Genomic DNA, 14,725 nt, shown 5'->3' with positions numbered 1-14,725 from the left:
GAAAGAAAGAAAGAAAGAAAAGAAAAGAAAGAAAAAGAAAGAAGGTCAAAGAAGCCATCTCTCCACATATTCCCTCCTCAACCAAACCATGACTGTACCCTCCCCAGTGTCTCTTGCATTGTCCCTCAGCCCTGCCTGATCTTAGTTCAGGCCTTAACCATCCTTGTTTTGTTTATCTGATATTGTCTACTATGACACTTCCCAAATAGATGTGCTCAATACATGTCTGATAGCATTTTGAGTTACTTTTCCAGAATATGTTGTCCTGGCTGGCCCCTCAGTGAGCACCTAATGGAACAGGTATCCCTGAATTTCATTTTCTGTAGCATTACAACCTCTGGCATGAAACTTTGTGATGAGAAATAAAGTTACATTCACACACAGATTTGACAGACTAGACCACTTTTTTATTATAGCTTAATTGGCACATGGTTCACTGAAGATACACTTCACTTGTACATAGGCTTATAAGTAGAAAAATACATTGATGCACAAAAAATATAGTACTTCAATACCAAACTTAAATGATTTCCAAAAAGAATACAGGTTATTTCAATAATTAAAGGTGGCTCTTGTGTGTGCACTGTATCATGTATACACTTAATTGTATGATATGTTTAAGGCCAATGGAATCTATAGCTAACTACTCATTTGGTTCTTGAAACCTGAAACATGCAAACATTCTTATTTTTATGTTTAAAGACAATTAATGTGTTATTCTAACACAAATACACCATACAAAATATGCCCTGATATGTAGCTGTAAAATTATGTTGTACTCCACTGAAGTCTTATGGTAACTATAGAAGGCACTGCTGTGTGATTATAACCCTGTTCTTGAAATATCTAAATCTTTTCCTCACTAGCATATACAATTCAAATGCACAGGTCTCAGTGACTTCTTTGGAATTTAAAAGAAGCCTTCATTTCAAGGATAGAAATATGTAAAATTGTACTCACCATAGCTAACTTTGCTATGGGAGTAGTGGAAGGACAGTGGTGAAAAACACAATAGGGTTTTTCATTATACTTGTATTTTTCCTCATTTAAAAATAAATTTAGGGGATACAAGTGCAGTTTAGATACATAAATATATTGTGCAGTGGTCAAGTCTGGGCTTCTAATGTAACCATCACCCAAATATACTTGTATTTTTCTAATTACAGTTCTGCCAAATATTTGCCACCACAAAATACATTTATTTTTATTCCTTATTTAAATTATAATGAGTGCTATTTCTTCCTAAATAGCCATTAAGATCTCCGGAAATTTTGATCTACTTTATTCAAACCACTTTAATAAATAAGACTTTTCACCTAAATGAAATACCTTTGAATTTTATAAAGACTTCCATGAAACATATATTAAAACCACCTTTAATTTGGTATGAAGACACTTTGGCAACTTAGCAGGATACCTGATCTTGGCAAGACCCAGCAAGTACAGTAAATGCTCATGAGCTCAATGAAAATTATAGGCTACTGAATACTTCATTTTTCTTTTATTGAACTGCAGTATAAATATAACTGCTTCAATATGTACATCTATCTTCCACCAAATAGCAAACAGGCATTTTATGTAATTGAAAACTAATTCCTTCAATTCCAACAATAGAAAAGCAAAACAAGTTGCAAATATCAACAATACAGAGCCTGCTGGTAAAGACAGAGATGAGTAATTTACAAGCTAATTAAGCTGTGGCCAGAGAATGCCGGATCAAAATTATAAATATGAAGAAAAAGAAACTAAATATTTACTCATCACAAATAACTCAGCATAAGCACCACCTATGTTCAGATGTGGCCAGCACATAGGCCAAGTATAAATGTACAATCACAGTGCATCAAAGCCACAAAATCTAGTTCCCTGAACCTTCAACCAACCCTTCACAGCAACGGGAATATAGTGGGAGCCACAAGTCCCACTTCAGTTGTTCATATTACATTAAGCCACCCTGCCCCACTCCAATTCCTTTTCCACCAACAAAAAAGTCACCATGAGTGTACAACTGGTCGATGCAGTTTATCCAAGGTCTACAGATACGGCCATAGTTTGTCCTATGTTCATGTTAAATAGAATGCTTACATAAAATTAATACTCAAAGACATTGGGCTGATGTGCATATGTATTCTTATTTAACATGCAAGTGGCTTTAATGGCATTTTAGAAGGTCACCTATGGCATGAGTCTTTAAATCTTGGTCCAAGACTGTGGCCATTTTATAATTACATGTAAGATCTTAAATGTAAGACTCTGGCCTACTTACATTCAAGCAGGTGACAGTACCCTCATTCATACACTCTTCTGTGACTGCAAAATTCTAAATCCTTTAATGATTTACTATAACAGGCTAAGGTTTGATAAGGCACTTTTGGCTCTAAAATATTTCTCCTAACTCTCAGGCTGAATCTTAAAGAAATATTTACAAAGCTGCAACAAATTAATTCTAAAACCAGACGCTTCACTGGTAGGTCTAATGGGGATGGCAAGAAGCAGTTTGTACACAATGCCCATTAATCTCTCGCTGTGCCACCTATCAATCATAGAGAAGGATCCTAGGCATGGGCCACCTGAACTGCTATGTCGCTTACTCGACTTCTCAACAGCCACATCCCCCTTTCTCCTTTTCTTCACTTAACTGATCTGCAGAGGCGTGACCATTTGATCGCACCACTCCTTCAGGAATCCAGGACTTGTCCACACACCGTTCCATTCGCTTCATTATCAGGTCCAGAAGCATCTCAATTGCTTGGCTTATGTTTGTCCCATTGGCAGCACTAGTTTCAAAGTAGGGGATTCTGGAAGACAGAGACAACGAAGGTAACAACATGTGAAGGGGAAGGACAGTGACCTTTGCTCGTGATCATTCAAATTAGAGGATAGAATGCAAATCCACAAGATGATAAACATTTTACCACCCCAGAGTATATTAAAAAGTGAAAAACACAATAAAATAAAATATACTGCATTCCTAGTAGATATGCAAAACTGGAAATTTTAGACCCTACAAAATATCAGTTTTCGGAAGGCTCATGCCTCCCAGTACTCTGGTAGGCTGAGGTGGGCACATCACCTGAGGTCAGGAGTTTGAGACCAGCCTGGCCAACATGGGGAAACCCCATCTCCACAAAAAATACAAAAATTAGCCAGGAGTGGTGGCATATGTCTGTAATCCCTGCTACTTGGGAGGCTGAGGCTCAAGAATCACTTGAACCCAGGAGGCGGAGGTTGCAGTGAGCCAAGACTGCAACCCAGCCTTGGCAACAGAGTGAGACTGTCTCAAAAACAAAAATCAGTTTTCATTTTTTTTAAGGATTATATCTATACAACATATATTTTAGTAATATATATTGATTTACTATAAAAAGATTTTTAAAAGATATAAAAAGGTTTAATTTAGAGAACTAAATATCTTTTCATTTAGGTTTTGGAAGTTTTTTTGTTTGTTTTGAGACAGAGTCTCTGTCACCCAGGCTGGAGTGCAATGGCATGATCTCAGCTCCCAGGTAACTTCCCAGGCATCTAACCTCCCACCTCAGATTCCTGAGTAGCTGGGACCACAGGTGCACATTACCACACCCAGCTAATTATTGTATTTTTTTGTAGAGACGGGGTTTTACCTTGTTGCTCAGGCTGGTTTCAAAACCCTGAGCTCAAGCTACATGCCTGCCTTGCCCTCCAAAGCGCTGGAAATTCAGGTGTGAGCCACTGCGCCTGGCCTACTTTTAAGAACTTAAAATTTGATGTTGGAAACTGGCTAGCCATGTGCAGAAAGCAGAAACAGGACCCCTTCCTGACACCTTACACTAAAATTAACTCCAGATGGATTAAAGACTTAAATATAAGACCTAACACCATAAAAAACCCTAGAAGAAAACCTAGGCAAAACCATTCAGGACATAGGCATAGGCAAGGACTTCATGACCAAAACACCAAAATCATCGGCAACAAAAGCCAAAATAGACAAGTGAGATCTAATTAAACTCCAGAGCTTCTGTAAAGCAAAAGAAACTATCATTATAGTGAACAAGCAACCAACAGAATGGGAACAAAGTTTTGCTATCTACCCATCTGACAAAGGGCTAATATACAGAATCTACAAAAAACGAAAACAGATTTACAAGAAACAAAAACAAACAAACTCATTCAAAACTGGGCAAAGGACATGAACAGACACTTTTCAAAAGAGGACAGATATGAGGCCAACAAACATATGAAAAAGTCCTCATCATCACTGGTCATTAGAGAAATGCAAATCAAAACCACACTGAGATACCATCTCACACCAGTTAGAATGGCAATCATCAAAAAATCTGGAGACAACAGATGCTGGAGAGGATGTGGAGAAATAGGAACACTTTTACACTGTTGGTGGGAGTGGAAATTAGTTCAACCATTGTGGAAGACAGTATGGAGATTCCTCAAGGACCTAGAAACAGAAATTCCATTTGACCCAGCAATCCCATTACTGGGTATATATCCAAAGGATTATAAATCATTCTACTATAAGGACACGTGCATACAAATGTTCATTGCAGCACTGTTTACAATAGCAAAGACCTGGAAACAACCCACATGCCCATCAATGATAGACTGGACAGGGAAAATGTGGCACATATACACCATGGAATACTATGCAGCCATCAAAAACGATGAATTTGTGTCCTTTGTAGGGACATGGATGAATCTGGAAACCATCATTCTCAGCAAACTGATACAAGAACAGAAAATCCAACACCACATGTTCTCACTCATAGGCGTTTCCTTTGCTGTGTAGCAGCTTTTTAGCTTGATGTAATATCTTACGTCTATTCTTATCTTGGTTGCCCGTGTTTTGTGGTCTTATACAAAAGGTTTTGTCCAGATCAATGTCTTGGAGTGTTCCCCAAATGTTTTCTTCTAGTAGTTTCATAGTTTCAAGTCTGACATTTTTTATTCATTTTGAGTAGATCTTTATATATGGTGAGATACAGGGGTCTAGTTTTCCCAGCATCATTTATTGAAGAGAATATCCTTTCCCCATTGTTCTTAGCCCCTTCATCAAAGATAAGTTGTCTGTAGATGCATGGATTTATATCCGGGTTCTCTGCTCTGTTCCATTGATCTATGTGTCTGTTTCATGCCAATACCAAGCTAATTTGGTTATTATAGGTTTGTAGTGAATTCTGAAGTCAAGTAGTGTGATGTCTCCAGCTTTGTGCTTTTTTCCTCAGGAATGTGTCAATTATTGAGGGTCTTTGGTGGATCCATATAAACTTTAGGATTTTTTTTTCCTATATTTGTGAAGAATATTATTGCTATTTTGATAGGGATTGCATTGAGTCAGTAAATTGCTTTGGGAAGTGTTATTTTAACAATATTAATTCTTCCAATCTATAAGCATGAAATATTTTTATTTCTGGTGTCCTCTTCAGTTTCTCTCATCTGTGTTTTATAGTTTTCCTTATATGGATGCTTCACTTCCTTGGTTAAATGGATTCCTAGGTATTCTACATTCTTTGTAGCTATTGTAAATGAGATTGCCTTCTTGGTTTCTTTTTCAAATTGTTCCCTGTTGGTGTATATAAATGCCAGTGATTTTTGTAGGTTGATTTTCCATCCTGCAACTTTACTGAATTCGTTTATCAGTTCTAACCATTTTTTTTGGTGGAATCATTAGGTTAAAAAAAATTCTTAAAGCAGGCCTGCGACAAGGAAGGCCCAGAAAAGTTAGGTGGTCTGATCAATGTCATTCAGCTAATAAGTCACAGAGAAGCAAGCAGGCTCTTCCTGTTTTCCTATACACGTCCTCATACCTCTTATAAAACAAAATAGAAAATGTCTTCTCAGTGTTTAGTTCACAGAATATTGACTTCCAAACTACTAACTAGAAAAAAAAATTGGGTAAATTCAACCTTTGCAACATGCTATTTTATTTAATGAGGTTTCTGGACTGTAACTTTTTTCTTTTTTTTTTTTTTTTTTTTTTTTTTTTTAGCTTTTCCCCCTTTTTTTACTTCAGGGATTTCTTTTATATTCTCTTTAGAGTGTTCTGGCTTGCCTGAATTGAAACAAGCTGGTAAATAAGTCACGCAAAATTGAAGGAAAAAAATATTATTTCTTCAGCTACCCAATACTACATGTTTTACCTGCATGATTCACTAAATATAAACACTTTTGTATTCAGGTACACAATATTCCCATTTCACAAATGATTAAACTGAGGCTGAGAAAGATGAAAGCATTTCACAATGCTAGAAAGTACTGGAGTTCAGATTTGGATCCACAGCCAATTCCAGTGCAGCCAGCTTAACCGTAGGCTCTACTGGTTCCGAACTAGCATGAAGATTTCCCAAATAAATAAATCTTACGCACCACACCAGAAAAAAATACTGGCTCTGGAAAGTAATCAGAGGTCACTGGCCACATTTGTTAACCACTTTGCCGTTTACCAACTCTAGACTATATTTCTGGACCATACACTTGGAGATATTCTGAATTCTACAGCATCAAGTACCTCAAGATCATCAAATCTTAAGTATACATTTGTTTTATTATCCAAAGACCCATGGTACAGGTGTAATTTTTAAATAACTCATAAAGCATTGCTTCAAAGCTGTATTGCGGTTTTTCACATAATCTTGAGAAATCAGTCTTTTTGTCGAAGTCATCCTTTATACATTTGAGATGGTCTTTGCAACAGGATTAATCAACTGACAAATTCATCTTACTTTTCAACACAGCCATGAAAGACCCTTCAACTACTGACTTCATTGCCGCCATTTGTGAGGAATCTAACCAAAATGCTCTTAGATATAAAAACAACAAAACAAAGTTGTTTTATCATTTCAGGGAGTACTGCAATTGAATTCAGCAAAGTATTTCTTACATTTATTAGAACTTTAAAGTTCTCCACGATTACTTTTCTTGAAGAAGGTTTTTGTTTCTCTGTGTTCTCATAGCATGTTAACACTACATCAGTGACTCTGATTATAATTTACCTTCTTTTATTCTTTCTTGGCTAGTAACGGCTTCCATATGACAGCTGTTCGAAGTTTTCTTTTTTAACTTCTTAATGCATTTACAGATCTTTTCAGAACTCTTTCACTTCTGATGTTACTAAGAAGCACAGACTGGCAGACTGGTACCAGTCTGTGGCCTGTTAGGAACCAGGCCACACAGAAGGAGGTAAGCAAGGGGCCAGTAAGCAAGCAAAGTTTCTTTTTCTTTTTTCTTTTTTTTTTTTTTTTCTGAGACAGAGTCTTGCTCTGTTGCCTAGGCTGGAGCACAATGGCGTGATCTCTGCTTACTGCAACCTCCACCTCCTGGGTTCAAGCAACTGTCCTGCCTCAGCCTCCTGAGTAACTGGGATTACAGATGCATACCACCACGCCCCACTATTTTTGTACTTTTAGTAGAGATAGGGTTTCACCATGTTGGTCAGGCTGGTCTTAAATGCGTGACCTCGTGATCTGCCCACCTCAGCCTCCCAAAGTGCTGGGATTACAGGCATAAGCCACCGCACCCAGCCTGCAAAGTTTCTTATGGCTGCTCCCCATCACTCGCATTCCCACCTGAACTCTGTCTCCTGTCAGATCAGCAGTGGCATTAACTTCACATAGGAGCACAAGCCATATTGTGAACTGCACATGTGAAGGATCTAGGTTGCACTCTCCTATGAGAATCTAATGCCTGATGATCTGTCACTGTCTCTTATCACCCCAGACAGGACTGTCTAGTTGCAGGAAAACAAGCTCAGGGCTCCCACTGACTCTACATTACGGTGAGCTGTATAATTATTTCATTATATATTGCAATGTAACAATAACAGAAATAAAGTGCACAGTATATGTAATATGCTTAAATCATTCCCAAATCACCTCTACCACCACTGATCCACGGAAAAATTGTCCTCCATGAAATGAGTCCACGGTGCCAAAGGGCTGGGGACCACTGGTTTAGAGGATATATGTGTAGGGACATAAGGCTATTTTTCCATTATGATTTGTCAGTAATGCTGGTAATGCTGTCTTATTATTTGATAACTTCCTCCAGCAGGTGATAAGGCCTTGCAACTGAATCTCTGCAATTCTCTGTGTTAGCACAGGTATTAAAAACTGGCTGAGAAACTATCACCTCATCTGAGTGTTTATCCACCCACCTGTGAGTTCTGTAAGGCATAGTCGCTCCACTAACTCTATCATGCTCATGTTCTATCATCCTTTTGTTTGCTGACTCTAAAATATCTTAATAAGAAAAAAGTTTGCTGGGAAAAATGATATCGTCCTAGCAGTTTTTAAACCTTCTGCTTGCCTCTTAGTTATTGTCAATCTTTGTTCCTCCATCTTCATCAATCACCTTGCCCACAAAATGAAGTTAATGCATCCCCCACTAGTCACATGAAATATTTGATTAACAACTTGAAGTGTCGATCCTTTGTGATTGGAGTCAATAAGTATTTACTTATCAAGAATCTGTAATATTATTGAGCTAAAATTCCGGGGATAGTTCGTGATGCTGCCATTGTTACAAGAAAAGAATTTCAGAATGAGATTTTTCAAAATGTAAATAGTTGCCTTTTCTTCATTATGATCTTTCTCAATTAAATCCATTAAAAATCGGTAAATGTCCACAGAGCATTTATTATACTTAAGGAGAGGGCTTGACCATTCTATCACCTCTCAGAAATATATTACATGAAAAAGCAGTTGAAAAACTCAGATCTCCCCCAAAAGAATAAATTGGAATTTTTTAAAGTAATTGAGCAGTAAGCTTTTTAAAAATACTAAATCACAATAATGTCCATCTCATTTTGAAAATTCTCTCAAAATCAATTATATCTTTAAAACTCAAGTCTCCAGCCTCATTTGATTCCTTAATTTTCATTCACAGATCCTGAAAATTACTTCACCATCATTTTTGAGGAATAAATGAGAAAACATAGTTGAAAGTATTTTGAAAACTATAAAACCTATGCATGGAAGTTACTGATGGCATGGATCAATGGTTAAGAGTCATAACCTCAGGCTGGGCATGGTGGCTTACACCTGTAATCCCAGCACTTTGGGAGGCCAAGGCAGGTGGATCATCTGAGGTGAGGAGTTCAAGACCAGAAATCCCGTCTCTACTAAAAATACAAAAATTAGCCAAGCAGTGGCAGGCACCTGTAATCCCATCTACTAGAAAGGTTGAGGCAGAAGAATCACTTGAACCTGGGAGGCGGAGGTGGCAGTAAGCTGAGATCACGCCACTGCACTCTAGCCTGGGCAACAGAGTGAGACTCCATCTCCAAAACAAAGTCATAACTTCTGGAGTCATGCTGCCTGGATTCAAATCCTAGTACCACATCTTACCGACTGTGATTCTAACAAAAGTTTAACCTCTGTGCCTCTGTTGCTTCATCTGTAATACCAAATAATATCAGTATCTTCTTGTAAAGATTAAATGAGTTAACATTTAAAGCACTTAGATCAGAACCCAACACACAGTAAAAACAATAAATGTTTCCTATTTCCAACACAGAAATGGGTTAGGTTATAAAAGTTTGTAATTTTGTCATTTAAAACTAAGAACACAGCCAGCCGGGTGCAGTGGCTCACACCTGTAATCCCACCACCTTGAGAGGCGGAGGCAGACAGATCACCTGAGGTCAGGAGTTCAAGACCAGTCAGGCCAACATGGTGAAACCCTGTCTCTACCAAAAATTACAAAAATTTGCCAGGCATGGTGGGATGCACCTGCAGTCCCAGCTACCAGGAGGATCTCTTGAACCTGGGAGGCAGAGGTTGCAGTGAGCCAATGCCACTGCATTCCAGCCTGGGCAATAGAGGGTGACTGTCTCAAAAAAGAAAAACAAAAACTCAGAATACATCATCACAAAAAAGCAATGTCACCAGCAAATGGTAAACATTAAACTCTCAAACAACCTGTGTGTAGGCTGGGCGTGGTGGCTCACACCTATAATCCTGGCACTTTGGGAAGCCGAGGTGGATCACGAGGTCAGGAGTTCGAGACCAGCCTGACCAACATAGTGAAACTCTGTTTCTACTAAAAACACAAAGATTAGCTGGGCGTGATTGTGCAGGCCTATAATCCCAGCTAGTCAGGAGGCTGAGGCTGGAGAATCATTTGAACCCGGGAAGCTAAGGTTGCAGTGAGCTAAGATTGTGCCACTGCCCTCCAGCCTGAGTGACAAAGCAAGACTCTATCTAAAAAAAAAAAAAAAAAAAAAAAATCTGTATTGTATGCAAAAATAAATAAATAAATTCACACTCTAACCCAGGAACATTGGTTTAATCCGCAATGTAACTGATTGATAATACTGCTCTAATTCTGGTTCCTGGGACCGTGCTTCCCTACATCAGAGATGCTGCACTCAGACCTGTCCTAGCCAAAGCGCTTGCTTCATGCCGCAAAGCATTTGCCTCCCTCACTCCTCATCAAACCCCTCACTTCCCAAGCAATCTCCATTAAATGCTGGAAGACAAGGGATCTTAATCTACTGATTAAAACTGAGGTATAAATGATTGATGCAGAGCTGTGGGCTACTATCCAAAGTTTATTAATTAAGCAAATATTTAGTATAATTTCAAAATATGAGCTCTAATTTTTTAGGTTACTCATGCTAAAAGATGTACGCTATTAACATGACATAGTTTAGATCTGTAACTCCAAATTCGAGTAACAAACTTCTTTCAATTAAAAGTATGTTTTCTTGCCATTTGTAAACCTCTAGGTCATAGAACCACGAGTCAGGTTAACAACTTAAAAATCTTTAATCATTCAGAGTTTTCTGAGTAATTTGAGGCAGTAAGATTTTCATTACTACAGAAATAAGTAAACGCTAGAGTCCACTCCACTTTCAGCTCTGTGCCAGCAGAGTACTGAGCTGTAGTCTCATCTAGCAAACTAGATGAAAACCATAGAAAAGACCCAGAATTCAGACTTTCTTTCCATAAGAAAATGATGTCCCAGGCTGGACGTGGTGGCTTACCTGTAATCCCAGCACTTTGAGAGGCCAAGGCAGGTAGATCACTTGAGGCTAAAAGTTTGAGATCAGCCTGGCTAACACGGTGAAACCCTGTCTCTACTAAAAAATATATATAAAAATTGGCCAGGCGGCCGGGTGCGGTGGCTCAAGCCTGTAATCCTACCACTTTGGGAGGCCGAGGCGGGTGGATCACGAGGTCGAGAGATCGAGATCATCCTGGTCAACATGGTGAAACCCAGTCTCTACTAAAAATACAAAAAAATCAGCTGGGCATGGTGGCACGTGCCTGTAATCCCAGCTACTCAGGAGGCTGAGGCAGGAGAATTGCCTGAACCCAGAAGGCAGAGGTTGCGGTGAGCCGAGATCGCGCCATTGCACTCCAGCCTGGGTAACAAGAGCGAAACTCCATCTCAAAAAAAAAAAAAAAAAAAAAAAAAAAAAATTGGCCAGGCATGGTGGTGCATGCCTGGAGTCCCAGCTACCGGGGAGGCTGACGCAGGAGAATCGCTTGACCCCTGGAGGTAGAGGCTGCAGTGAGCCAAAACCACACCACTATACTCCAACCTGGGCAACAGAGGAAGAGGCCAACTCAAAAAAAAAAAAAAAGATTATGTCCCAGAGACAGAAGTGTGCCTCGTGCTTACATCCACACAGTTTGCCCAAGGGCATTGAAAGTCTAGCAGATACAATTAGAAACATTTTTATGTCCATATCTTCTCTTTTTTTTTTTTTAATTTGGGGCGCCCACCATGGCACCCAGTCTTTTCCACGTATTCTTAATGTTCACTTTTAGAAGAAGTTTAAACCATTTTATCTGAACACTTTTATTAAGTATTTTACATTTTTAAAAGTAATATAAAGGTATCTCAAAGTCTGGAGCTGGGAAGGAAACTGAGGATAAAGAAAAAAGGATGTTAAGATTCTGGGTTCTAGAGCTGGCCACCCCATCTCCACTTCCAGCTCCGGGACCTTCGCCTCTGCTCTGACCTAGAGGTTTAACAAGTAACAGTGGTTCATGAAGGATGGTGAGGAGGAAAAAAGATAATAAATGGAATGTGCTTATTAAAAGTCTAGCAACCAGCAAATTCTCAAAAAGTGTTGTTACCGGGATTTTTTTCTTCTCTCAAAAATATTCTGCTTTTCCTACATTTACACAAAAATTTAGTATCCTAAGCTTAAATTCGGCTCATGCCTGTAATCCTGGCAGTTTGGGAGGCCGAGGCAGGCGGATCATCTGAGGTCAGGGGCTCCTGATCAGCCCGGCCAACATGGCAAAACCCTGTCTCTACTAAAAATACAAAAATTAGCTGGGCATGGTGGGACATGCCTGTAATCCCAGCTACTCGGGAGGCTGTGGCAGGAGAATCACTTGAACCTGGGAAGCAGAGGTTACAGTAAGCCGAGATCATGCCACTGCACTCCAGCCTGGGTGACAGAGCAAGAATCCATCTAAAAAAAAAAAAAAAAAAAAAAAAAAAAATCAAGAGAATGTATTGCCCCCGTTTTAACCACAGAAAGACTGATTGTTCCTTCTCTCCACATGGTGGTGCTAATGCAGCATCACCATGGAGCCCTATTGCCAAAGACAAAAACATTCAGGGCTGCTAATCGTGACAGCAGTCTAAGCAGCCACTTAAAGACCATTAAATTATTATTATAGCGTATTTTTCAAAAACAGATTAATCATAAATTTTCAAGTAAAAAATTTAAGTAAACAGATTCAAATCAATGAGAGGGGCAGATCATTTGCAGTTTTTCACCAAGATCTTGCTCTTGACATAGGTCTGCATCCTGATTTCTTTTCTGTTATTTATTCTCACAAAACCAGAAGTGACAGCAAGTATGTCTGGTGGTTCTGTCAAATGGTTCTAGCTATTTGGCTCACATGTAGATCCAGAAATTATGACGAAACATCTCACTAAAGTGAGAAGTGAGTTTCACACTACTTTTCATAGTCTGTTGGATGCTAATTGAGCAACATTTTCAGGAAACGGCGGGTATGCTGACTGTTTGAACCTAGGAGTTGCAGCAGATGAAACCCAGATCCTCTGCTGAATTAAATGGAGCTCTGCAAATCAGTCCTGTATGTTTGGCTATGGCTTATTCAGTAATTTTCAAACATGCCCAATGATACATCACTAAGTTATTTCTCAAATCAAGAAAAGATGTAATCAAGTTTGTAAAGAATGAAACTATTAGAGATCAAGCTATTTATACTACATTTCATCTAGTTCAAACTAGGGAAGACACTGTGCATGCTGTTGAACTAAGCTACTTGAAATCCCTGAAACAATCCAGATTGATATTAATGTTGTAAATAAATATTTTTAATTCCTCTTTCATTCCAGATCTCTTGAGCATCTTCCTCAGCAATAACCAGCAGCCTTCAGTAGGGAGAACAGCATTGTAAATTTGCTGTCCATTTCTTTGCACAGCACATGAAATACATACATTCAGTTGTCATTCTCAGTTCATATTTTTTTTTCGACAGTCTCCCTCTGTCACCCAGGCTGGAGTGCAATGGTGTGATCTTGGGTCACTGCAACCTCCGTTTCCTAGGTTCAAGCAATTCTCCCAACTCAGCCTCCCAAGTAGCTGGGATTACTGGCTAATTTTTGTATTTTTGTAGAGATGAGGGTTTCACCATGTTGGCCAGGCTGGTCTCAAACTCCTGAGCTCAGGTGATCCACCCGCCTCGGCCTCCCAAAGTGCTGGGATTTACAGGCATGAGCCACAATGCCCGGCTTTAGATCATATTCACATTTTTCTCCCTTTCCCTTAATTCTGAATCAAGAACAAATGCTTATTATGACAACCAACTATCCTCTGTGAATAAAGTGTGGACAGACATTTCAATGCAACCATATTTAGTCACAGAGTGAAGCCCTTGTCTGTTCCCTTGTGGTTAGTGCTCCCTTAGTACCAATCCCAGTGTCCCTTCCCAGCCTAGATCATAGGTGATGTAATTAACTGTGTGAGAGAAAAAAATCTTCCTCTCTTTAGCATAGATTTTCCAACGAGAAGTCATTGAGCATATTTCACTCATTCATGCATAGCACAAGTAGATAACTGGTTCATATCCTGTACAAGAATGACTTTGTCCAAAGAAAGTATCTGCTAGCATGTTCACCTGTCAAGTAAAATGTCTGCTAACATCCACATTTGATAGGAACTGAGCATTTACACTGGTCTTCTCAAAGTGTTGTCCTGAACCAGCAGCAGCAACATCTGGAAACTGATTATCAGTATAAATTTGTGGGTTCCAACCCAAACCTATTGAATCAGAAACTGTGGCACCCAGTGTTCAGGTGATTCTGATGGACACTGAAGCTTAAGATCTAATAATGTCTTCTACGAGAGGAACGCTGCCAGTATTTCTGCTTTCTCGTCTATTTGTCTCTGACTTCGTAGCGGTCTTTTTTAAGTGTTTCAGCAACAGTGTGAACTGTAATCATTTGGCTGGCAGGAGTACAAGTTGGAACGACTTTCTGTTTTGCTCTCTTCTCTAACTTCATTGACAATATCACTCAATCTAATACATTAGAAACCATTATGTCGCACTTGTTCCAGGAAAATTCAACTGGTTTACCAGAAAGATCACTTTGATTTGTTAGGAGGCATCCTAAGAGCTTCATATCACAATTTAACCAAGTTTCACAGCAAAAACAAACTAAAAAACCATGGAAAATCAGGGGTAAACAGACTCTTAGACCACTACAAATTTTTTGCTGCTATTCATCACCATGCATACATTTG

General features: G+C 39.0%; 1 protein-coding gene across 2 annotated transcripts in view; it reads right to left on the bottom strand.

The window, feature by feature from the left end:
* Positions 1–385: 385 nt before the first annotated feature.
* RAB27A (RAB27A, member RAS oncogene family) overlaps positions 386–14,725 on the bottom strand; it is a 61,103-nt gene continuing 46,763 nt past the window's right edge. For both annotated transcript variants that reach the window (XM_003935593.4, XM_074394216.1), the window contains exon 6: positions 386–2,798. In XM_003935593.4, coding sequence (XP_003935642.3) covers positions 2,600–2,798 — 199 coding nt within the window. In that variant the 3' untranslated portion in view covers positions 386–2,599. The remainder of the gene's footprint in view (positions 2,799–14,725) is intronic.

The sequence above is a fragment of the Saimiri boliviensis genome, chromosome 2, assembly GCF_048565385.1.
Source record: "Saimiri boliviensis isolate mSaiBol1 chromosome 2, mSaiBol1.pri, whole genome shotgun sequence".
Taxonomy (NCBI): Eukaryota; Metazoa; Chordata; class Mammalia; order Primates; family Cebidae; genus Saimiri; species Saimiri boliviensis.
This window is presented reverse-complemented; position numbering and strand designations above follow the sequence as displayed.